The following is a 25,916-nucleotide window of genomic DNA, read 5'->3' on the forward strand; positions in this document are numbered from 1 at the left end:
TCAGGATTTGAACACCTGTTTTGAAGGCTATCAATTTAAGGTCAAGCTCTGTGATGTTTCAGTGTTTTCTGCAATGCAGAACAATGCAAACTCACGCAATTGTGTAATTAAAACATAGTCAGGCATAAATTGTGGTTATGCATCCAGCAGCAAGCACACTGAATCCTGCCTTGGCTGCCTGTGGCTCCTCTTGCACCACCTCTTGTTCTCTCTGGGCCCGCATCATTAGATGTGGATCTTAAATCCTTATCTGTTAATGGGAGCGTAGGCTCTTCTCTGTTGTCATCACTTTTGAAAACAGGATGTAGGTAAATTGGGCAGTTTTGTCAATTTTACTATTGTTTTAAATATATGTCATGTATTTTCTACTATATTTCAAGAGTCTCCCAAAAATCTGAGAGCTGAAAATTGCAATTCAACATCTTCAATTCCTTGTAACTTGTCTTTCTTGTAGCTAATAGTTAATGCTGCTGTGATGTAGTTTAGATGACTACATCATATTGCAGTACTCTGAGGCTGGAAACAGTGATGAAGTAGGAAAACAAATTTCCTGTATCACACAGATATAAGAAGACAAGTTAGTAATGGAGAGTCAGGGGTGAAAGAGAAGGTTGGAGGTTTGTTTGCGTGTATCAAACCTTTAATGATACTTAAACTTAGCTTGGAATGTTTTGTTATACAGAAATTTCTGATTTGTTTTCCTACAGCTGGTAATATTTTACACTTAGGTGTGCCTTGTTTCCTGTGACTGTCAGCAGCCATGTCAGGGTGTCCTCAAGTTGGTGCTGTAATGCATCTCTCTGCCTTAGGGAACTCAATGTAACTGTGCTGCAGGAAGGAATAAAGAGAAGGGTTTACAGAAGGTGGTTTTCAAAGCTCCTAACTTATTTATTGCCAATAGAAGGCAGCAAAAGTTGTGTATTAATCACTTCCATTTGGTGAGTACCTGCACATTCCCTTCTGCCTTTGGTAGCTCCATTTCACTATTCCTGCTGCAGCAGTCCTCCTGCTCAGAGCTTCCTCAGTTCTGAGCTGGCAGGGTTTCTGGGATAGAAAGAATTAATCCTAGGGGAAGGAACGAGTCAGGACATCAAAATAAAGTATATGCTTCTCCTTCCATATTTTTACTTTCTGAGAGCCAAAGCTCTTCCTGTTATGCGCAAGGAGCAAAGTGAATACAGGGTCTTGGAAATGAGCCGTTCTTTAAGAGGCTTCTTGCTGCTTTTCATCAGAACATAAATAGTCTGCGGCTCCTGCTCAGGGCCTTGCTGGTGAGATGGAGGCTGATACCTGAGGTCCAGCAGGACGGCTGCTCACAGAAGCTGCAGTCTGTGCACTCGTTTTCAGCCCTGTAGACAGATGAGTGTCATTTAGCTGCTCTGACCACTAATCTTTACCGTGGTCTGAAAACTCTGCTCTGCTCACTGGGGGTGGCCCTGGAACCTGAAGAGAAGTTCTAAAGCACTGCGTGATCCTCGAGAGAAAATTAGGCAGAGCGTCTGAGAAAGCTTCCCTGCCCCTGAGCTGCTCTCGCCTCACAGTATTGAACGATTCTTGATATACAACCTCTGCTTCCCAGTACTGATAACAAAGAAGAGCTGCTGGATTTGTCACACTGCAAAGCAGCCCGTTGTTACAATGCAGCAACTGCATTCTTGGGTTTTCAGCTTTCAAGGGAACACACAAGAATTAAACAGTGGTGCACCCAAAAGGAACCGTGAGTAGCACTTTAATAAATCCCTTTTTACCCTGGAGGATGATGTCATTGACAGCAACCAAGGACATGCCTACACAGCCACTCCGGAAGCTTTACTAGCAATCCAGAGATCATTAATGATTTCTCTCACTCAGGACAGGTCTTGCAAACACTTCCTCCCACACCGATTTGCTGTGAACAATTGCAGTGTGAATATACAGAGAAAGTTTTGTGGTTCCTGCCCTTCCCCAGCCCTCTCAGAGCTCTCCCACAGTGCTCGCCCACTTCTCCGTGTCCTCTCTTCCGTGACGGTTTGCTTTGTGTGCTGCTTCACCAGGATGCCTGCAAAGCAGGAGCAGAAGAACTCCTTTCTCTCATTTCCTTCCCCTCAAGTTACTCTCTGCCCAGGGAAATGTCACTGTCATAAGGCAATGTGGGCAAACACACATGGCGAGCTCTTGTCCTTTACCAACTCCAGTGAGAAGATGCAAAGGCATAGCTCTCAGTCGAAAGGATGTCTCCCTGTGGCAGCAGCATCAATGCTGGTGGCCAGGACAGTCCTAGGAAAGCTAATAATAAAAAGGCAAGTTTCCTGTTTTAAAGGGGCATTTAAAATCCCGCATGTGCTTTCTTTAAAACAATTTCTGCAGTCTCCCTGATGTTTGCAGTGCCCTGGAGAACTCAGATGATGAGTGTGTTGCTTGTAGAGGACTTGAAACACTTATTGACCTGTTTATTTTATGACAACCTTGCTTCTGTTTCTAATCCAGAGTGAGCTTTATCTGTTGTTGGTTTTGATTTTATATTGTGCTATATCATGCTAGAGTAATTTCTGCCGTAGAAGACAGAAAGGCCTTATCATCAAAGAGGAAAACCTGTGAGCAGAGCAGGCAGCTCCTAAAAGAGCTGTAACTTGAGTGGAGAGAAGCAGGAGTTAAACTGGCTCCTGCACTGCAATTGTTTTGGGTTACGGTTGAGGTTCCATCACTGTGCCTGGTTCCTCAGCCTCATCTTCTACACTGGCTTCGTTAGCAATGAGATGCTAATTAAATTTCATATTTATGATTAGAAAATAAAACCATTGGACCTTTTAAAAATAGATTTTTATGAGTTTTGGCCCAGTCAGCTGAGTCAGCAGAATAGAGTCTGCAAGGCTGAACATGGCAGCTTTGGGGAAAAAGAGATAAATAGAGCAAATAACGATAGGAGAGTCCAATGTAAAAGCTTATGCAGTTTCTACCCTGTATTAATTTTCAGCATAGGAAAAATAATTTTATTTTTGTTCCGCCTAGAATAAATATTTCTAGTCATGCAGAAAAAAATCCTTTATTTTGTCTCAGAGGGATCAGAGCTTAAAAGTTCAGCTAATTCTTACAATCTCAATTGCAGCTGGAGACAAAATGTAGGAAAGAGTTGATCCATCAGCAGCAGTATTTGCCATCATCTGTTAACTAGCAAAATATTTCACGGATTTAAAGGAGTTTGAATTAGCATGAGTGAGCACTGTCACAGCATCAGCTCTCCTCCCTGTGGGACAGATGGAGTGTTTGCACAGCACTGGGAACCAGAACTACCTGAACACTGCTGCTACCAAATTTATAGGTGCTACAGAGTGTGGTTTCATAGGTAAGAATTCGCACCTCCCAAAGATTTAAAGGCCTTTTGTTTTTCAGATAGTTTGCATTGAAAGAATGCTGCAATTAAGAAAAGATTTGTGAAAGAGCTCGGCATCAATTTAGGCATGGAAGAAAGACCTGATTTTTAGGAGGGCTTAGCACTCAGCAGCTCTGTGACTCGTAACACCAATCTATCCCACACTCGGAAGCAAGCCATGCAAAAACCTGGCCATTTATTTTAATGCCTAAATTCCACCTCCGCTCTTTGAAAATCTGACCCTAATTACATGTTGTGCCCTTGAGTAGGAATGAGAAATAGGGGAAATCAACCCTGAGGAAGCAGAACCATTCACTACTGCTCATACTGCGTGTAACCTTGCTGCTTACAGACAGTGTCGCATTTAAAGCAAATGCTTTTCTGCTCAGAGTTGTTCGCTTGTGATGCTTTAAGCTACCAGGTACAGTTAATGCAGATAGCATATGAGGAATTGTTATGCTTCAAGGCATAAATTGGGAGAATGGGAGGGGAAAAAAGCTTCCGCTGACTGAGTGTGCTATGATGCTTTACCACGTGTTGTATCGAGGTGACTCTTCTTGTAAGGATTGGGATTCAGGTGACTGTCATCCTGAAAATCTTGCTTTTGTAATGCTGCTCATAAATGCTGTTCTGCAGCAGCTGCCCATGCTTAAAGACTGGGATGCTCACAGATGGAGTGCATCCGTTTGCAGCTTCTGTTTTCACAAATATTTATTTCCACAGTCAGCAGAGAACCCAATAGAAAGCAGCCCCTGCTCATGTGGGCTCCTTCTGGAGGACCACACTCAGGTGAACAAGCAGTCAAACGTTTGATATTTTTGAACTTTCCTACTTGATTTTTTTCCAAAGATAGATGTTGAGCTGGCCTGATGTTGAGTTTCCTGATGGGAACAGAGTTTAATGTCTTCCTATGGTAAGTGAATTTTTTGTGGTCAGTTTTCCACACCAAAGGTTCACAGTATTTTATTCTGTATCATCAGAATATTGATAAAGCAACAGAAGGTACTTAATCCTTCCATGCAACATGTTGGCAGTAGGAAATATCACGGAATTGCCATGTGTTTGGTGTGGTCTCTTCCCCAGGACAGCAAGCCAAGGTCGTAAAGAAGCCACTGCTTACAGAAATGCAGTCCTTTCCCACTAAAGGCAGCTTTAATTTGCTACAGAAATGAACCTAAAGGAGCCCTCCTGCAGGATGCAGAGTGAATTATCTCTGTTTTTTGCAGGTTGCTTTCCTGCTCTCTGCTGCACACCTTGCAGGGCAGCAGCTCTGCTGTGCAGAGCTGAGCCCAGCAGCAGCAGTGTGGGAAGTGAGAGTCGGCACAGCATCCTGCAGCTCCTGCTGCAGCCGGGCATGCAGCTCTGGGTCAGGACAGTGCTTCCTTTAAGACTTCCCTCCACGGTGTTTGTTAGAGCTGACAGTTGCCCACAGCCTCTATTCAGAAGAAAAGGGAAGTCAGGCAGCCCCCAGCATGGTTCTGTCTGCTATATATAGACAGCAAGTTTGAGAGAGAGGATGGTGGGTGTATGTTTCCGGTGCTGTGTGATACAGTCCCACTATGGCAGTGCAAGAAAGGAGGGGACACAGAGAAGAGATTTTTCCCAGAGAAGTGGGAAAAATCTATTCGTAAACCACATGCAACCATTTCCATGCAAAAGGAGAATTTTGATTTCAAAATAGCGAGCTCCTTCTGATTCCCACTAGAGTTCTGTCCTTCCTCAGCTTCACTGATTCGATCTATTGTATACTTATTCTTGCCAAGTGGCACCCAGTTTACTTCTGCATCTTCGTGCTCTGCTGGCTTGCTTCTTCAGGCAGCAAAATAGCATATGCGAGGGAGCAGTCTGTTCTTTGCAGTTGTTCTGTCTTCAAATAGTTGCAAAGAATGGGTAGTAAGCAACTAAGAGCTAAGGAAGGTTGGATAAGTCTTTACAGAGCTGTATGTAGAGCTGCTACACCTCTGCATAGTGCACTTGAGATGGTTAAGTCATCCATGTACTCATCCTAGTCAATATGTGCTGCTGTTATAATACAGTAAGCAGTTGGCAGGTGGGTTATTTTTGTAGTGTTTGGAGTAGACTTGTAAGGTTGACCTTTATAAGAGCGTATGACAGCTTTGTATTTGTTCATTCTTCGAATTTTCAAACTTCTCTTTGCCTGTTTAGTACAACTAGTTGTATTAATGGAAGTGTTAATAGCACTGATGAGAAACAGGCTGTTTTCATAGGGTTATGCAAGTTTCATGTGCTTGCATCAGCTAATGAATCACTGACCTTACTGAGTTCTTATGTAGCTCAGTCTATACAAATTGCTTGTAAGCACTGGCTCTCTGAACCAAAGAACATGCTGCTTGTTGTAAAGTGAACATGCATTTACTGGGACCTAACCTGCAATCATCAAATCCATCTGAATGTTTGGCTAACTTGAATTTTGAATTCAAGACTCCAGATCTGATGGCAGGAAGGTTCCTAATCACACCCTCCTACCTGCTTGCCTGCAGTTGTCCCTCCTCCTCAACTACTGAAAATCTCATTAGCAGTTGTAAAAACAGGATGAGTTAATCTCTAAGAAAAAGAATTAACCTGAGACCCCGTAATAAATTCTGAAGCATTTCTTGGGCCAGTGTTCTCACGAGCCCTTCACAGCCTGAGGATGACAGCTTCTTTTTTAGATCTTTGCTTTTAGCACACATTAGCTGAAAGGAAACGTTCCTGTCAGTAGTTAATGTTGCTCTCAAGAAAGAAAGGCCAGACATACAAACATTTGTACTGCGTTAGCCCAGTGATTTCTGCTGTCCTCATCGTCATGCGTAACGGAATGGAGAATATGTAGATTAAAGCTTTTATTAAATGTTGGGCTTTCAGCTCGCCGCTGCTTTGACTTTGCAAATCCTTTTAAATAGGTGCACTAAATCCTTGTGGTAAATTATTTATGCAAATTGTTGTGCTGTTTTCCTGATTTGCATGCCCAGAACTAGCACTAATTTCTGATGTCTCAGGATCGGTGACAGGGCCCTCTTTGCTTTACACCCCACATTTCCTTCTCTTTGCCTTTTCTAAGGCTTTTCCCGTTCTCATCTGTGTCTCACTTCTGTTCTTCACTTTCATTCTGTTGATTTCCCCTTTCTTTGACTTTCTTTTTCTTTATCCTGCTCCCTTTCTATATTTCCATTTCCCTTTTTCTCACAATTCTTTCAACACTAAATCTTGTTTTTTTCCTCAAATATCTTTGTGCCGTTTCTCATTGCTTGCCTGTCTCATTTCTCATTTACTGTCACTAACATTATCACTTAATAACGCTGGTGTTAACAGTTTCTGAAAACTGGATGTCAGATTCATAAATAATAGAGAAGAAAAGAGTAGCCGGACAGTAGGCATTGGCATCTGAAGGGACAGACCTTTTGGATGACCATAGGGGTACCCCAACCAACAACTGTTTGGGAATCAAACTTTACATGGGATTCTGAAGTAGAAGTTTAAAATGGTGGGATGTATTTCTGAACAGATCCATTTCTGTACCACTCACCAGAGAGGAACTCGATTGCTAAATTAACCTGGGTCCTAATGCTGGCTGGTGAGATGACTCCAACCTCTGGCTCCGCTCAGAAGTTCACCCTTCTGTCAGTGGTGCTTAGTGGGCACCGTGCTGAGGAATCTAGGAACATCTTCCCTGTGTGTAGAAAACTGACAGACAGAAAAATGGAGTCGTCAAAACATTGCTGCCACATTTCTTTAAGTTATTTGTGTAGGAGAATTTTTTCCATTTTCTTTGTTTATTATGGGTAATATGTGCTTTACAACCAATCTGATTGGATCTCGCATGTTCAGAGTAACGCAATCTGCTTTCAGTTTGCTATTGAGACAAAATTAGTCATTTCCTTCCTGTGTGATAACATGGTAAGAGCTCCCAAGTTCTAAACTGGCAGACCTGAAAAGGATGTCGACTTTCGATATTTTCACCAGATGGAGAGCAAAGCTGTGAAGCACAGATCTCTGCCTTTTATGAATCACAGATCACTACAGGATCCTAATAAGTATTTTTAGACTGATTAAGATCTTTCATAACAATATTTTGTTGTGCAGAGCAGCATTCTTAACGTGCAGTTTTTTCCTCCAGAAACTGATGGGTACATTATAGTGTTTTGTATGCAGTTGCAAAAGCAGACAAAAGCTACATGCAGTAAGCGTGGAATTCAAAGCAATATTATTAAGGTATTAAGCAATATTACCCTGCAATTCTGAGAAACTAGTTTGTCTTTGTTGCATACAATGTTTTCTGGTTTAGAGGATAATAAGCAAACCATTGGGTGTACTGCATTAACAACGCCTACAATTGATCCTTGCTTTATCTGAGCACATTTCTTTTTTGCTGAGATAGTGTTAAATGGATCTGTTCTTAGTAGAGTAACTAAATGGAAAGGAAGAGTAATTAAAGAGAGTTCGTGCAGTATTAATTCTTCTGGCCTCTTCTGCAAGGGGAGGAATAGCGATTAGAGACAAGTCTCTGATTTATTCTATTGCCTTCATTCTTTTTCACAGAGCAGAGATACTGAAAGTGTAACATGACAGATTTCTTCATTTCTTTTCCTCTCGCTTGGTTGTTTTTGAGATAATAATTATGAAAATCAGGGGAATTTTCTTTCCCTCTTATGTTTGTCAAAGCAAGATGAATGTGCCTTCAGAGCCCTTTGACAAAGTTAGGAGGTTGTCTTGGTTCTCTCTGCTATTTAGAAAATGTGAGTAGTATTTATGACTGTAGCTGTCATCTGGCTTCACTGGAGAGATCCAGGTTTACCTCACTGCAGCTCTGCATGACTCTAAGTGGATTTGTATGTTGCATGTAACAGAAAGATCGACTCAGTGGGAGTGGGCAGAAAATATTTGTGCCAAAGTATTCCTACTTTGAGTTTGAAGTTTCCTGCTCTTTTCCTACTTCAGTGTTCTTCTACTTTGATAGACTTATTCAATATTTTTCTTTTATATTTTATTGGAGCTGTGGCTGAATGAATCTTTTATACAAAGAAGAAGCTCTGATATATACAGAGTAGTTCTTTCTATGACTGTGACCTGAAAGAGAAATACAGCCTGTTCAACAGCGCTGCCGCCTTCAGAAAGTGTTCTTGGGCCAACGAAACCTGAAGTAATAAAACCAGGTTAATAATAAATGTCTCTTCTGGTCCTTTCCATCTCAGTGGTTCCAGGTGCTCTGCAGTCTCTGATGAATGAGTCCTACCAGGTGGGCACACTGAGAACCTGCACTTTATATTCTTTCGCATCAAAGACGGGTTAAGAATTTGTCTCCTCTCAATTTTGGGTTCAGGTTTAGGCAACTCTATGGTGAACACCTTGCAATTGTAGGCAAGCAAATTGTCATCTTAATCAATGTTTAAGCCTTTGGAAAGTGGTTTTCAGTACTGCAGAACATACAGCACTGCAGCCAATATAATTGGAAACAGCTGGTATCGAGCGTTTCAGAGAGGCAATAGTGCAAACAGAGCTCTCCTGTCTCCTTAAGCAAAGGGATGTAAGTTCCTTATCACACTTAAAACTGTGGCTTTCCTCTAAAATTAAAAATAGCTCTCAATCCCTTTGTGGTTTTGTGGTTCTCTGATATTGCAAATCTACATCTATCTGTACAAGCAGCTGTTGAAAAAACCTCCCTGTTGTTTTATGTTGTCATCTGAGATGCTGGACAATCTTAAGGGAGAAAGGGCATACCCCATGAAGTCTGGAGATATGCATACATAAAGGATGTAATGCAAATACTCTCAAAATGTTGAGGCTTCATAGCCTCAAAAGCCTCAAATAGCTTCAAAAGACTTCTTTCCATCTTTACAGTTTGCTTTAAAGTGTGCTAATTTACACACAATCCTTTCCTGTTCTGCATACACATTTAACATTTAAGATGAACAAATTTATGTTCATGCTGACATACAATTTGCACAATTTGTGTTGTTTTCTCTTCAAATACTGCCGTTCTGTCAACATCTGTGACAAATGCACAAGTCCAAAGCATTTAACAGTTCACCCCTTCCAATGCAAACTTCCTCCTACTTCCCAGTATAGGGCAGAACCCACTTTTTTGCATTTTGTGAAGAGTGTATCAAGAACCCAGCAGTGCCAGATGAAGCTTCCATTTGCAGTCTGCTCCAATACCAACAAGCTGCCAGGAATTCACAGCAAGGGATGCAAATAATGAAGCAACTGAAGGGTTAATTTCTGCACCAACTGAAATTAATCACAGAAATGAAGCCTTGTATCAGCTTTGATGGAGAGAACTTTACGGAAGCCCTGGTTCTGAAGCCTGGAGGCTTTATTCCCTTGATTGGTGAAGAGTGTCACTGACATATGAGCGTATGGAGCTAGAGTGAGAACAGAGAACTGCTTTAGTGGCAAGGTGATCTGTTTGGTTGGAAAACAGAAGAAAAAATAGCAAACATGGAGGAAGATTCATCAGTGCATTACAGCCATGAGAAGGATAGTCCCTGAGAGAGCGAAGGAGATGAGGAGAATAGAATGTTTCATTCAGTGTAAAAAGGGATTCTCTTTATTTGTCTGCATCTATAGATGCCTTTGAAATGGATGAAACTGGCTGAGATTATTACTGGATGAAGATCTCCTGCAGTTAAAAGCTACACTGTGTACTAACTACTGAAAGGAGCAGCAGGAGAGCAATTTTTTTAACTGCTGTGGCAATTCTTATTTCTTTTTGGCTAATGCCTGCTGAAGTCAGCCTGAGTCTGTGACTTCACACCTGTGATTTGTAATGGACAATACAGTCTTTCTGACTTATCACAACTTGTGAATGTGTTAGGTTACAGCTCAAGAGGTGCTGGAGTCAGAAATGAGGTAAGGATAACAGTGAGCAGATGAAGTAGCTGATTACACAGCTGAAAGCATTTTAAGTCTGCCTTTTTATCTTATAAGTGAGAACAACTTTTGTGGAGGATCATCACAGCCAGGAACCAGGGAGCAAGGTCCTTCAAAAACCTGCAGAGCAGATGCACTACTGAAAATCTCCTTTTAAAACGGAATCCCCCCGTGCAATCCTTTAGTGGTGTCCCACTGAGTTTCATTTGTCACGCCCGGTTTTGTACCAACAGAACAAAACTTTGACCCATCCACAAGCATTTTATTTCTTATTCAGTGTTATTTACTGTGGTTCGTATGAAGGGTGCTGTTTTAATATCACCCATTGGTTTCTGTCGTCTTTGGAAAAGCTGCAAAAGGCAGATGGGTCACCTGAGGTTTGTACTCAGTCTGGGCACGGAACCACAGCAGAAAAATAACAGATCTCTTATGCCCATCCATGAAGGATTACTTGTTAAATATATTTTTCATACCATGTAAGAAATGTATTCACATTGAGAATTATGCTGATGAGTGAACTTTCCTTTGAATCGTTTAAATCCCTTAGTAATGTCCTAAGGGAACTGCTGACACAGAGTGCAATAAGTTCTGGTTCGGTGCAGCAGGCTCTTGGATATTTTGCAATTTACAAAAGTTAGGCAAGTGCTGCTGAGGTGCACCTGGGAGCTTATTGGAACACCTCCCCAAACAAAGGGCCTGCAAGATACCGCTGTTTAGTTGAGATAGCTGTGACTTTGAGATGACTAAAATACTGCAGGACCTTGCTGCCTTCTCCCAGACGTTCAGCTTTTCCAGTTGTGCAGTGTGTGCAACATTTGTGATTCCAGATTGCACCTTGCAGCACAGCTCTTCCCTCCTCTGGGGGCAGCCGTCACTTTTGGCCCCGCTGATGGCAGCCACAGAGCTGCTGTTTGTGTACAGTCACAGCAAACGCTGAGGAAGTGCTTCCTGGGATATGAAATGATTAAGAAAAGAATTCTGGACTACGGGAGAGAACAAAATGGGCAGTTCTGTTACCTATCCATGAGGAAGCCATTCCAAATTTTTTGGAGATTCCGGAGGTCAGCCTGGAAGTTTGGACACTATAGTTACAGCCTTTGAAAGCACTACACAAGGAAGGGGCTCCTTGTAGAACAGCTCTGCATCCAATTGTGATAGAACACTGACAGACACATTATCCTGCACATTAGCACTTGCATTTATACTTTCCAGAATAAGGAATTAATAGCCTTTGGCTATAATAGCTGGATCTGCCCAGCACGCTCTGCGGTTTCTACAGTCAGAAGCTAAGGAAATTATAATACATTGGAGAGAGCCCTTCTGGTCCTAGAAAAACAAGGCATTGCTTTTGAGCTCTTTAGTTACTGGCTTTTGAGCTCTTTAGTTACTGATTACCAGCAAAGCCTCATAAAGCACAGCTCCATCTCTTATGGCCCGGGAGCAGCATGTTGTTTTGTAAGGTGGCCTCTGATGGGCTAACAGAACTCTTGGAATAGAAGGTGGACTGTTCCATGCCACTCATATTGCAAGAGCTTGGAAAAGCAAGAATGCAAAACTAGGACTTGGTTTCAGAGCTTGACATTTATCACAAATTTAAGAGGGAAAGATTTTTACAGCTTCTCTGCTATTGACTTAACTTTAGTACGGGGTTTTTCACCTCATTGCCTGCCTTGTAACCTTCTCTAATGAGGTGGTTACAAATTAGGAGCTGGCAGGAAATTGCTGAGCAAGCACTGAAAGGCCGTGTGATAACTTTTTATGAGTCAAGAATGTTTTCTGACTCGAGTGACACTGTGCACAGAGGGCCAGGCCTGAGCTCACAGGTGCCTGCATTCACCCCCAGGTCAGTCAGTCCATACACAGCTACAAAGGACAGACATACGGAACTACTCACTTGGGTGTTAACTCTTCCTGAGGTTCATTTACATGAGTTGGCTTATGCGGGAAAATTGCAATTCCAATCTGTGCAGCTGGCAGGAACAGAGGAGGTAAGAATGGCAAAATTAGGTGCCTGCAGCAACTGTTTGTCTCTGCTCTGGATTCTGTGCGTTCATATCCTTCCTTGCACTGCACCGTGTCCTTTACCGTTGTTTCTATTACGAAGAGGGACTCTGACTTAAAGAGACCTTCATGGGCTTAGCAGAGCTACAGATTCATCACTCGCAAGCAATATGCAATAGTTTATAGGCTCAAGATAGCACTTCTTTGAACTGTCACTTTCCAGATGAGTTGTGAAAAGGCTGCACTTCAGTTCAAGCAGTTTCAATATAGGGCAAACTCAGCGTCAGAAGTGATTTTAAACTCATCCAATGTAACATGGAAGCGCCAAAGAAAAAAAAGTAACAGGATATAAACTGCCCTGTTTGATGCTCATATGCCAATTGTTTCCCTTCTTAAGGAGGAGAGCCAGAGATGGATGACTGCCTGGAGACACTGAAAGATGAGGAGGAAGCTTTGTGGGAGAATGTGGAGTGCAACCGGCACATGCTGAGCCGGTACATCAATCCAGCCAAGCTGACCCCGTACCTGCGGCAGTGCAAAGTAATTGATGAGCAAGATGAAGATGAGGTGCTTAACTCTCTTATGTTGCCCTCCAAAATTAACCGAGCAGGTAATTATTTTATGAGTGGCTACATCTGTATCCCTGTCTCAGCTGCATTACCTTGGGGAGTCTGGAGGGAACCCATATCGAGTTACAGATTACAGAATGGAAACCCTCTATCCCGTTTACAGGAGATTTAATGAAAAGGGTGGAATCTGCTGCTGGTATTTTGATAACAGTGACTCTTGCCACTGCTGTGCAGGCTGGAGCTCATGAGGTTCATATTCCCATCACAACCTTGGCAGACATTTCAGTTTGCATAAGCAGCAGCCATTCCAAGAGCAAGTTCCCCGCTGCCATGTGGTGCTTCATGGTTTGGCAGTGCAGGGTCTGCCATCCCAGCACGTCAGTGCTCCTGGGGGAGGCTTCTTTTGGAATTTCTGCTCCCGAGGACGATTTTCCTGCACACCTTTAGAGTAATAATCTGCACAGAGATAAGGAATACGTGGCATTACTTCATGAGTTCAGCTGAACCCCGCCAGCCATATTTTGCACAGCATGTTGCTGTGGCAGAGACAAACCCAAGACTAGCCTGACTTCAGGGATACTATACTTATACTTCTCACAGTGCTGTTATGTCACCTCTCAGTTCTCTCTGGGTTGTACTTAGGGCGGCTGCTGGACATTCTTCACACCAAGGGCCAGAGGGGCTATGTGGTTTTCTTGGAGAGCTTGGAGTTTTACTATCCTGAACTCTACAAACTGGTGACAGGGAAGGAGCCCACACGGAGGTTTTCCACTATTGTTGGTGAGTAGGATCAGTCCTCAAGCCTGTTGAAATAAGGACTATCTTGAAGACTGGGTTTGTATTTCAGGCAAGAACTGCAAATGAAAGCTGGTCTGTTAGTAGCATCTTGAAGTTTTTCAATCCCTTTCAGTTCACAAGGAGGGAGCAATGAGGGAAGTATAAAGAAAGGGAATGTCCCAGTTGTCTGAATGGGGCTGAAGAGCTTTGGATGGAGTGAAAGCCACTACAAGAGGACACAGCAGATGTAATTTACATTGATAGCTGACACATGCGCAGTACACCTGAAGCATTCAGATTAATTGTATACGTACACGTCCATTTTACAAAATCTGTGCTATTTCCACAGGCCTGTCAGCTCAGCTGACACAACAAAACAAATGTTAGTGCTTCCTGTAGTATCTAAACGAGCTGTATGTTTGTATACTGTGATTCTGGTAATAGTGTGCTGTGTAATACTTGTCCTGTTGCCAGTTAGATGTATAAATGTGTATGTGTTTGTACATATTCCACACATACATAATTTGGGACACTTGTTTCATAGTGAGTTCTGCCGATCCTGCTTAGCGTTAGGTTACTGCATGAGAAGTTGATAAGCTGTTCAAACATTTTCAGTGGAGGAGGGACATGAAGGCCTTACCCATTTCCTGATGAATGAGATCATTAAGCTTCAGCAGCAAGTAAAGACAAAAGACATGCAGCGCTGCGACCTCTTGGCTAAGTCTCGCCAGCTGGAGGATGAGCGAAAGCAACTAAAACTGAATAAGATAGAGCTGATGACCTTCCAGGAGAGATACAACAAAATGAAGGAGGAAAGGAACAACTACAACGATGAACTGGTCAAGGTGAAGGATGAGAACTACAACCTGGCCATGAGATATGCCCAACTGAGTGACGAGAAGAGCATGGCTGTGATGAGGAGCCGAGACCTGCAGCTCGAGGTGAGAGAGATGCTCTGGGTTTCTCTAATCAGGAGTAGCAATGGAGGATGCCAGTGGCAAAGTGAGTTTTCCGCTAACAGCAGAGAGGTGTAGAGCTCATTTGCTTTGCTCACTCAGATGATTAAAAGCATCAAAGTACTGAAATTCTTACTGCAGTGTTGTGTATCAGTGGCAGATAATTTACACACTTGTATGAAATAAGCAGGACATAACATACATTGTTTGCTAAAATCATAATTTCAGCTTTTCAGGCTCAACAATATGCAGCATGACAGTTATTCAGGCTTACATTACGGTGTTTTCCTCAAAAAAGCCTCATAACAAATACTGGAGTATCTTGGGACCACTTATAAGACAGAAAGAATTACTTCAAGTGCCATGAAATTTATGCTTATGGGTATGTCACAGGTGAGGCAGAGTAAACAGCTACCCACAGTGGATCTGGATGCTGAGGTTTATTTTAGAACAGATGAGATTAGACATTTTACAGCACTTTGATTTTTCACAGTCATTTATTGCTCCCTCACCTCAGTGCCGCCTTTTCTGAGCCCCAAACATCCCTTCCCTGCAGGGAGATGGAGCAGGAAGGTTGGTCAGCAGTTTGTGTTGCTTTGTCCTGCTCACTGTCACCAGTCAGTGTGACTGGCCAATGTCCCTGACTGTCCCCCAGCATTCATATCTGTACATCACTCTGACTTCCAGTTTACTCCACCACTTTCAGACCTTTTCCCCAGTCAGGATCATCACCCCTTTCTTTCTAGGCTCCCTTCATTCTGAAGCCACTTCCTGGGGACCTCTCTTTTCATTCCAGTGCCGCAAGTCTCTGGGTTTCCCAATCCAAATAGCCTGTGTGCAGAAGCACAATGTGTGGTCAGCCTCGTGAGCAGTATATCTGTCTTGTATCTCTGTATTTATTGGAGAATTGAGAATATGATGCTCTTACTCTAGTTTAGATGTTATCAAAATTTACAGCCAGCAAATAGTAAACAGCAAATAGTAAACTTCTGCTTGAGAGTTCAGAAGTTCAGATCAGGGCATTTATCACACATGCATATCTACCCAATTATCTGCTTGTTAGCATTCACAGTTTAAGCTATTTTTTCCACCTATGACAGTATGTTTTCACCCGAAGGTGAGAATGTTTTCAAAACAGTCAATACCTGAGCTTGAAATGATTTCTTGCCTTCTCTGTCTCTCCTTCTCACTGCTCCCTGGCCGCTGCAGATTGACCAGCTGAAGCACCGCCTGAACAAGGTGGAAGAAGAATGCAAGCTGGAGAGGAACCAGTCATTGAAACTGAAAAATGATATTGAAAACCGACCTAAAAAAGAACAGATGCTGGAGCTGGAGCGAGAAAACGAGATGATGAAAACTAAAATCCAGGAGTTACAGTCCATCATTCAGGTACCACTACTCTGAAAAGCTCTGCCACTTCAGCTCGCCCCTCCTGCTTACCCAGGTGATGGGTTCTGAAAGCTTTGACCACTCCTTGCCTCCAGCCATCCCCTCTCTTGCCTCCCACACTATCTCACATACCCCAGGAGGACTTCTACCAAAAATGTTGTCATCTAATAAGTCAAGCTGTTGAGAAATGAGCTCTTTCTCGGTGCAGAGCACAGTGGTATAACTAACGAGCATTCAACTCCTTCCTTAACCCTGCTGTGGTTCTTTGTACCAATCCGTCACTACAAAGCTGTGTTAAACAACCAGCCTAGATGTTAGAGACTCTGTAACTTTTTCTGTGCTATTGTGCCAAAAGATCCTGATGAAGCATGGGATAGTAAAGGTTTCTAATCATGGTTTGTCACTAGTTACCAGAATGCCCCACAGAACACTGCTGTGCACAAGTATCTTAACTAACCCTTTTTTGGGCAGATGGGGAAAAAGTATGATATGCAGCTAATTTAGCACTGTGTTGCTCTGTAAAGAGCATAGTCAAATGCTGAGATGTGTGTGAGCACTCAGCACTTTGCAGGGCAAGGCTCAAAGCCTTTTAAAATGACACTTAAAAAATATATCAATAGAATAATTTTGGAACATGGCTTTTAGCAGTGTCCAACAATTCATACTTCTAATATAAATCCGATTCAAAGGTTGAAAAAGTGTGTAGTGCAGAAGATTCTCAGAGTTCTGGTCCATGTAGGCTGTCTCATATTGATTGACTTGGTCTTACAGCACCTAAGGAAACAAAGAAATGATCGAGAAATATCTTAAAACAAGGTTGAAAATCTCCTGGGAGAAAGTATAAATAAACAAAAGGCAGTTTGTTTTAGAAATATTTACTTAATTAGGTAGCCAAAATGTCACTGAAATATCCAACTTAGTCTAGGTATTTTTAAAACAAATATGCACGATACTTGCTTGCATTTTGTGCCTTTTTTGTTTTCCATTTATGGTTAATTGTGGATGACAATTTATTTATTGAAACCTGCTTTGGTAATCCTGATAATTTTAAAACTGAGAGGAAAAAAGTATTGCTAGAGACCACAGAAAATGAAGCAGAGGTACAAGCTACTTTCAGGCATGTTTAATATTCTCTAAGCATAGCCCTCCAAAGCCTATACATGCTTTAAAAATGCCTCGGAATGTTTTCTTAGGCCCTGCTCTTTGGCAAAGGATGAATTTTGTGTTCAGTGAGAGCTGATTAATAGAGAACTTTGAATGCAGGGCTTGGAGTGAAGAATTGTGAATGCATCCAAAATGGATCAAATTATAGCCAGCACAATAAAACAGTAAAACTGTTCCTTCATCAGACTGTTCTGACAGCACGACAGCCTTTATTCATCTTCTTTGACAATATCTTAAAATATGAACAAATGTCCATTCCTTCTGCTGCTTTCCCATTGCAATACCATGTTCATTTTCTATTCCTCTTGTTTGTTACTGTCTTTGTTTTTATTTTTCCTGCAAAATTCTTTTCTCTTTCCCTGGCCTGTCTATTAAAAACATGTTTCCTCAGGCTGACAAGCGGAGTTTACCTGATTCAGACAAAGCCATTTTGGATATCCTGGAGCATGACCGTAAGGAGGCACTGGAAGATCGCCATGAGTTGGTCAACAAGATCTTTAATCTCCAAGAGGAGATTCGTCATGTGGAGGACTTGAGAGACAAGGTGAGAAATAGAGGATGAAAAGAGGCGGGATATGTCAGGCTGGTACCCAAAAGACCTCTAAATGCAGTGGTAGCTAACAGACTGTTATTCTCAGTATCTTGAAGAGAAAGAAGATTTGGAGTTGAAGTGTTCAACACTAGGAAAAGACTGTGAGATGTATAAGCACCGTATGAACACCGTGATGATACAGCTAGAAGAGGTGGAGAAGGAGCGAGACCAGGTATCTAACCATTGATGTGGGGAAAATCTGTAGCAAAAGCCTATATCTCTTCTGTGTCACTCTAGGGAGTTATGGGTAATTGGATCCAAAACACCACTAAAATATGAACATTTACAAGAAACTGGTATTTATGGAAGTAATTTTACACAGGGTAATATTATGCTGTTCCCTCAGTGTAGCATCCACCAGGCAGAACCAAGAACTGAGCAACAGCTCCTGCAGGTTTTGTCTCAGTGTCAAGTGACCCAATTTGCACTCTAGAATATTTTCCCACCTGCCAAGAGAGAGCTGGAAACAAACGACCCTCATTATCATTATTTTTAATGATACTACTGTGGCATGCACCCTGGTCCTTACTGCTACGTTAATTAGTGGATGGTTACAATTTCTGAAGTCCTTATTCCAAATGCATTAAAAACAAAACCACTGGGAGAAGGCCCAAATGCAAAACAGATTCTTCTGTCCACCACAGGCGTTCCGCTCACGTGATGAGGCTCAGACACAGTATTCACATTGTCTGATTGAAAAAGATAAGTACAGGAAGCAGATTCGGGAGCTGGAGGAGAGAAATGATGAACTCCGAATTGAAATGGTTCGGAAAGAAGCCTGCATTGTTAACTTAGAGTGCAAACTCCGACGGCTCTCTAAGGACAATAATTGTCATGACCAGGTAGGGACGAGGTAGATGCACTTGCGTTCTTTTTTTAGGACTTCTGTCTTTAAAATATTTCCACTTGGAATGAAGAGGGTACTCTATTCCTTCTGCAAATTAGCTAAAAAACCTACTTCCTTCTACTAAATGTCAGTGCTCCAAGAATTTCTTCGGTACAGTGGGGATCACGTTGCCTGTGTCATGCACACAGCTCTCAAAGGCTGGTATTTCACATCCTGATTTGAATTGTAAGGGAAAGAAATGCAAAAGGAATGAATTTTTGCACTGGGGTAGAAACCATGAATTCTTTTGAGGAACGTGCTCCACTGAACAGAAAACAAAAACAGAAACAGATATGGGGAGTTATTGATTTGGGACTGGGCCACATTCTGCATGAGCTTCTGAAGCTCTCAACTCACAGAAAGTCCTGTCGGATTGCTCTTAAGGGGAGTCAAAAGGAGCTGTACCAAACTCCTTCTCAGAAGTCTTTCCTTCTGATCTTCAGAGTTTGCCACGCAATCTGCCCATCACTATTATCTCCCAGACCTTTGGCACTTCGAGCCCAAAAGCCAACGGTCAGGAAGCAGATGACTCCTCCACATCAGAAGACTCACCAGAAGACAACAAATTCTTCTTGCCTGATCAAGCTCGACTCAAGAGAAGAGTGAACCTAAAGGGAATCCAAGTATGTCTTAATATCGGGCTGGAGTGGTTCAGTGCAGGGACTGTTAGAACTAAGATACATCAAACATTGTGGTTATGCCTCTGAAACTGGTATAAAAATAGGATTTATGTAAGTTTTTGCCCAGTGGTAATTTATGCCTTGAGGAGCAGATATAATCAGGTTTCATTGACCATTTTTGTACCTTCTCCCTCTTGCTTCTGTTGTTCATTCACGTTCTTAGAGCACTGTCAATAAATTGATTCATTGCCTCCTTACCAGGAGTGAAAAAAATGATATAATGCCCAAAGTCTAGAGCACAAGGAACTGAAGGTGGAAATCGAAGCACGGGTGGAAAAGCATGCATCAGCTGGAAGGAATAATAGAAAGAATGGACAAGAATTTGAGTCAAATTAACTGTCTAATTTAGAATTAAATTATGGCAATTTCCTTTCACAGAAGAATAAGAGGTAGCACGTGTTAGGTCTAAGTTTTCCCCAACTGGCTGCATTTATTATGCTGTTATTATCTGATGCAATATTCACATGTTGTAAATATATATATATGCAAGCTAACATTTGGAGTTTTGAGCTTCTCCTCACTCTCATTTGCATTTGAATTCTCCCTGCCCTTCATAACCTTTCTGAGCTTTGACTGTTGTTATTACTTATGGCAGTGGAGCTGCATTTTGTACACTGCATGCTCCAAAAGGATGCCTGTTGTATTAACAGCTGCCTGAAGCCAGTCCCAAGGCACCCACTTCACCTTTTGTCTCTTTGTTCCCTCAGCAGAATCTGGAAACTGCAAAGCATTTGGGCCAGACTTTAAAAATAGTTAAGTAGCTTCCATTCACGGCAGTGGCATTTGGATACCTAAATATCTTCAAAATTTGGAGTCCTGTTGTTTAAATGAAGGGAAATATCTTGCAGCACAACAGTAGAAAAAGAAGGAGTGAAAATATGTGTTTTACAGTGTGTGGCAAATATCCTGCATTTGTTTTTGTCTTTTTAGATAAATCCAAGAGCTAAATCCCCTGTTGGCATGAACAGAACATCAGAGTTTCAAGGTCAGAAAGAGCACCTATGTCCTTATTCCTTTTCTGTTGCTTTGTCTCATTTGTTCAGTCTCTTTAAGTTGTTTTAACAAACACTGTGACCCAGGAGACTCTTAACTAAGCTCAAGACAGCAAAATAGTTCTTCTCACTGTAAACAATGTCATAATTTGAAGCAGTCGGGTGCTCTACCTGATCAACCTCTCCATCCAAAGGTACCTCCACAGACACACAATACTACATCCCATAATCTGCCTAACTTTTTTGTTTACTTAATCTTCCCTTTATCTCATCAAAATTGTGAAGGCTGTATTGTATTTCTTTTACAAAAACTCATTATGCTCTTTTCTTTTTGCTGTCGGAAAGATCCTTCAAGCCGAAGAGACCCCAGTCTAGTGATCCTCTAATGAGTTTATTTGTCCTTCAGCAAAAAGGAATTCATTTTAAATCTAAAACACTGCAATGGCCTGGAGGAAGGGCTGACCCACCCGCCAGCCAGCTGCCAAGTTACCAAATTGGTTGCTGTATGCTCCTAATTCCTCTTACTTAGCTAACAATGTTCTCCAAACAAACGTCATATGCAGCACTTCCTTCATTTGTTATGTGCTGTATTCTACAAAATAAGAAGGCAAACGTGGTTCCTGCTGCAAGATGTTGTATTTGTTTAGCATCAAATAATGGCAACATTTGTCCAAGTTAGAGATGCTGAAAGTGGGAAGGGGGTCTGTCAAGAAATTCATGCTGTGCTTCCTGGGGCTGCCTACGGCTGCATGGCCCCTGTTGGGAGCATTGCTCTTTTAAAACAAATCCCAGGTTGCCAAATGATGGGGATACAACACAAATAATTAACGAATTAATAAAACAACCCTCCAAATTTGTGAATGGGTATTCATGGAGCTAACAAAAAAAGCAGAGGAAAGAGCTGAAGAAATTGTGTTGATGGGGAGCTAGGCGGGCTGCAAAAAGGGCTCCAGTGCCACCCTCAGCTCCTGCACAGCACAGGATGGAAAGTGAGACAAACTGAAGTGGAAAGATAATTGTAAGCCTTGTTGAAATCTGTGAAAGACTCTGTATTGGAAGTGATCTAACCTAATTTTCCTCGGTGTCTTTATTTTTCTCTGTCATCTGTGAGCGCAGCAGTCAAAGCGCAGGATGAAGATGGGGCTGATGCCAGCAATGGCCGCACAGACACTAGTTCCTCTAATTCTGTTTCCATCAGTAACTCCATCAGCAGCTGTGAAGTCAGCAAAATTGTAAGGAGCCTTCAGATGTCCCTTCCCTGCTATGACCTCCTTTTCTGATGTGGCTGAGAGCTTCTGCAGCCCCATGTTGTCACCTCACTGGCCACCTGGCTGTGACCCAACCCCAGCCCCTTGTCAGAAGCTTAATTGTTTTACCGGCGTGTTCTTAGAACTGTGTTAGCAGCCTTTTCCAAAATCATAGGATTGGACTTTGTTTATTTAAAAAGATTTTAGATATTTATGACCCTTTGCTGTGTCCTTATGCCATTTCGTGTTTAGAAAGACGAGATTTTCTTTAAAAGCTGCTTTGTAATGCAAGAAAATATTCAGGTTTTGGTTGTTGGTTTTATTTTTTTTGAGTCCTCTGAAGATTCCCCCATTTGTAAGTAACAGGCAGTTAGAAGAGGGGTGCAGATCACAGCTGGAAGTTTCTGTGTGCCATAGCCAAACCATTTCTTCCCTTCTTGCTGTATCCCCCTGATCTCTCAAGGTAGAAATCCCATTATACATATGTGAGCACTGACACAGCAGGACAAGCAGGAAGAGAGAGTGCTCTTGTGGAGTGTTAGTAACAAAGAACAAAACACCTTTCTAGAATGCTGTGAAAAATGCTGCCCCCAGGAAATTAAAATTATAGCTGAGAATAGCCAGGAAAGAACTCCCTGCCACTTGTAATAAGTTTAGCTGATTTAGGAATATTTTTTGGAACATCTTTTGGATGTTTTGATCACTTAACTGTCTTCCCTGCAGTACAATTTGCAGTTTAGACTCCAAACCAATGTACTAGAGTATTAATGGAATATATGGAGGTATGTGTTTTACTTCCTCATTCCTACTGTATTTGTGTGTAAATATATATATATCTATACACACACACAGTCTGTTTTTCGTCTGCTTTTCATCCTCTTCCACCTATATATCAGCTGTGCATCACACACTCTGCAGATGAAGTTGAAATCCTTCAGTAAATCAGCCAGCTGTGTGTCACAGAATGAGGTTCAGTGCCATCAAGCTCTCTGTACATAGAGCTGTAATAGCATATGAACACGAATGCTCTTGTACAGAACATCTGTGAGCAGAGAATCCATTCTTCTTACTGTGGGATGAGCTTCTCAGTGCAGAGCACTACGAGCAAGCTAGCAGGATAATGCTCCTGTAAGTTAGAAATGATAGCACATTTAATGCAAGTGTCCTTTCTCTTGCATGCTGCTTTCTAAAAGCAAACCCTGAGAAATCGCAATGACAGCATCATGTCTACCACTCCTGAGCCTCCAGGAAACGACTCGATCGTCAGACGCTGCAAAGAGGATGCTCCTCCCTGCAGGTGTGTGGCTGTGCTGCTGAAATGTGCCCCATGCCCTTTTATCACTAGGGGGAAGAGGCACCCTGGCTTGGCAAGGTCTGAACGTGGGCCTTATTTTGTTAAGCTATTGAGCACTAAATCCAGGTTATCTTGAGACCGTACCCAGAAGCTCACTGTGGTTTATAACTTGATAATTAGCCCACAAAAAATTAGATTTGTGAACATAATCCAAAATAATTGCTACCCTCGTGCCAAGTTGCAAGTTTTACAGTTCATCTGATCTCGGTTTCTGGGGGGGAAAAAGTGAGATTGTAGTTCAAGATGTAGGAAAGGTTACATTATTTCCTTGCTTACGCACAGTGTAAAAATAGCTGGTTCTTCCCAAGCCAACTACAAAAATTCACCCTTCACCTGAAGCCACATATGAGGGATATCAGCTTCACGAGGGACCTGCAAATCACTGTGGATGGAAAAGACAACAAGCTGTTCTCTAAACAGCTTTGCAACCAAACAGCGTGCTTTAATGGAGGTGCTGAAAGTGGGAAAGTGAACATCTTTTTTCTCTCTCTTCTGTTCTCTCTCATTTTGTTTTTAATTTCAGCTTGGTTGAAGAGGACAATGACAGCTTTGGATTTGATGCTTTGGAGCTAGATGGTAAGCAAATGTAATAGTTTAACTGTGAGATGTGATGAGCTCATCAGCTACAGATACTGTCCAGTAATCAACTCAGTCTAAAAAAAAAAATAGGACACACAGTCTGAGGAAAATTCATCAAATCATTATAACAAATAAGCAAAAAAGAAAACAGTGGTGAGAACAGGGAAGCAGTTATTCCCAGAGAAGCGAAAGGATTGGACTGAATGAGTAGATAAGAATGCAGTTTGAGGTTTTAAGGGTTGAAAAGAAGACCTCCGACCTTAAAATAAGGAAAGCATCTAACTGAGAAGGGAGAGCTAGCACTGAGGAGAGTGTGGCTCTACTCAGTGAGAGAACAAGAAAAGAGGGGTGCAAACAATTCCATTTAAAAAGTAAGATAAAGCTTTTGTTACTACAAGAGCAGTCAAGCAATGCAACATAATTGTCCAGAGAGGTTGAGGAGATCATAGTTCAAGTTCCGTATCTTCAGAGATACACAAAGGAAACCAGAGTCCTCTGGATGATCCTGCTTTGAGCTGAGGGGTTCATTAGACAGTCTCCAAAGATCCCTTCCAACCCAAACTGTTCTGTAGGATCAGTTAAGATCTAGTAAGCAAGACTGGCATTCCTTGTCTGTAGAAAGGAGTCATTTCCCTGCATCAGGAATTTTGTCATTCAGCTTTGGCTAGGAAGAATCAAACTTCCATTTTCATCTTTTCCATCCTTACTGCTGTATCTCTCAGACTAATTGTTTTGTTTTGTTACGCTTTTCAGATGACAGTCATGACAGACACTCACATGGAGCTCCTTCGGTGCACTCTTCTTCCTCTTCCCATCAGTCAGAAGGCCTGGATGCCTATGACTTGGAACATGTCAACTCCATATTTAGAAAGTTCTCTCTGGAAAGGTATTTAGTTTAGCTCCCATAGACACAGATTAAGGGGAAAGGCTGCTGTAGGAGGCATCCCCCACTTCACTATTAGTTACTGAAGATATAATTCAGTGGCAGGAACACCGTGTCACAAATTGTCACTTGGCACTAAGATCTCTTGGTGCTGTGTGAAGTCATTATTTCTTTATACCGATGGCAGTATGGTGTGTTATTTTGGACTACTTTCATATCCTGTAATCCAGTGAAAGTCATCTTAGAATTTCAAAAACTTCAAAGCTGACAAAACATTATAGAGGTTTGAATTTATCCCTGTGGTTTTGTTATCCAGTCAGTGTACTTTAGGCTATCCAGCTGCTCTTCTGCAGGGCTTACACAGTAATAAGGATTTATTTCAGAGTCCTTAGATTCTAGTGCTGGATAGATTAAGTTTACTTCTGTGTCTCTCATTTATCGTGCATGCATTTAACTCAGGATTGGTAGTTAAAAGGGGAGATAGCCATGTAACTCTTACATCCTTTCATCAACACAGACCTTTTCGTCCCTCTGTCACATCTGTTGGACGCATCAGGAATTCCTGCCATACCATCCAGCGCATAACACTGAATGGGGATACTCTCAATTCAGAAATCACTCTTATAGGAGGTAATGACAAAGGGAGCTTTGTTAGCTCTGTCAAATCAGGATCACTTGCAGAAAAAGCAGGTCTTCGGGAAGGACATCAACTCCTACTGGTAAGCATAGAATAATCAACACACATCACAGATCTCTGCACTCCCATGCATGCATCATCACCACAGTACCATCTTTTTGCAGCTTCTTTCACTTTGTGTTAATGGCAAACTGTATGAATTTTGCAGAAGAAAATCTGGTACTGACTATGAGATTATGAGAAAGTAGTGTTTGTGGTTTTGGTTGTCCAACGCATGCGCTTTGCCTTGTCCAACACATACCTTTGCACTTCAGAGTAACTCTGTATGGAAGAGCTGAGAGCAGCTGATGCTTTCTTTAAATGGTGTGTCTTTTGGTACTGCCCCTCTGAGAACAGTAGAATGGGAGACGTTCTCAACTTCCCAGTAGTTTCTTACCTTGAAAGGAAGTTTGTGCTATGTAACTCGGCACAATGACTCCTAAGTCTGTCCCCAGCATCATGTAAGCACTCCACTGATGCTTTTGCTAAGTTGCTCACTGCTTAGAGTTTGCCTTCCATTGCCAATGCTCCCAACCTTTATCCTATTAAAATACCGCTGAAAGAGAAAAATACATATATGTAATTCCTTAATTACTTACTACTGGGATTGTCAATGAGCTGCAGTATGAGTCCACGACTGCCAGCAGACCTTATGTGAGAGAAAAGAAGCTAAATAATTGGAATATAATCTGCATCCTGATAGCAACGTATCTGGATTGCTTTATCAGAAAAAGATTGTGCTGCTTCAAAAAATCCCAGTATAATTGACTCAGACATTGAACCCACACTGGAGAGTAATATTTCTTTCATATCTAGTTGGAGGGCTGCATCAAAGGGGAAAATCAGAGTGTTCCCTTGGATACTTGCACAAAGGAAGAAGTCCACTGGACAATTCAGAGGTGCCATGGTCCAGTAACACTCCAATATAAATCAAATCACGAAGGTAAGATGG

The 25,916-nt window shown here is 41.9% G+C and overlaps 1 protein-coding gene across 1 annotated transcript in view; it reads left to right on the top strand.

Annotated features, from left to right (window-relative positions):
• Window positions 1–3,174: 3,174 nt before the first annotated feature.
• The window catches only part of CARD11 (caspase recruitment domain family member 11), a gene marked incomplete at its 3' end in the record, with an annotated part of 29,998 nt that continues 7,256 nt past the window's right edge, over window positions 3,175–25,916 (top strand). The window contains exons 1-16 of the mRNA XM_079543156.1: window positions 3,175–3,322; window positions 12,618–12,830; window positions 13,432–13,569; window positions 14,182–14,507; window positions 15,732–15,911; window positions 17,467–17,619; window positions 17,714–17,839; window positions 18,312–18,509; window positions 18,997–19,176; window positions 20,164–20,218; window positions 21,342–21,457; window positions 22,666–22,769; window positions 23,350–23,402; window positions 24,159–24,291; window positions 24,806–25,007; window positions 25,781–25,907. Of these exons, the coding sequence (XP_079399282.1) occupies window positions 3,235–3,322; window positions 12,618–12,830; window positions 13,432–13,569; window positions 14,182–14,507; window positions 15,732–15,911; window positions 17,467–17,619; window positions 17,714–17,839; window positions 18,312–18,509; window positions 18,997–19,176; window positions 20,164–20,218; window positions 21,342–21,457; window positions 22,666–22,769; window positions 23,350–23,402; window positions 24,159–24,291; window positions 24,806–25,007; window positions 25,781–25,907 (2,392 nt within the window). The 5' untranslated portion in view covers window positions 3,175–3,234. The remainder of the gene's footprint in view (window positions 3,323–12,617; window positions 12,831–13,431; window positions 13,570–14,181; window positions 14,508–15,731; window positions 15,912–17,466; window positions 17,620–17,713; window positions 17,840–18,311; window positions 18,510–18,996; window positions 19,177–20,163; window positions 20,219–21,341; window positions 21,458–22,665; window positions 22,770–23,349; window positions 23,403–24,158; window positions 24,292–24,805; window positions 25,008–25,780; window positions 25,908–25,916) is intronic.

This window comes from Tetrao urogallus (assembly GCF_951394365.1).
Source record: "Tetrao urogallus genome assembly, chromosome: 15".
NCBI classification, from domain to species: domain Eukaryota; kingdom Metazoa; phylum Chordata; class Aves; order Galliformes; family Phasianidae; genus Tetrao; species Tetrao urogallus.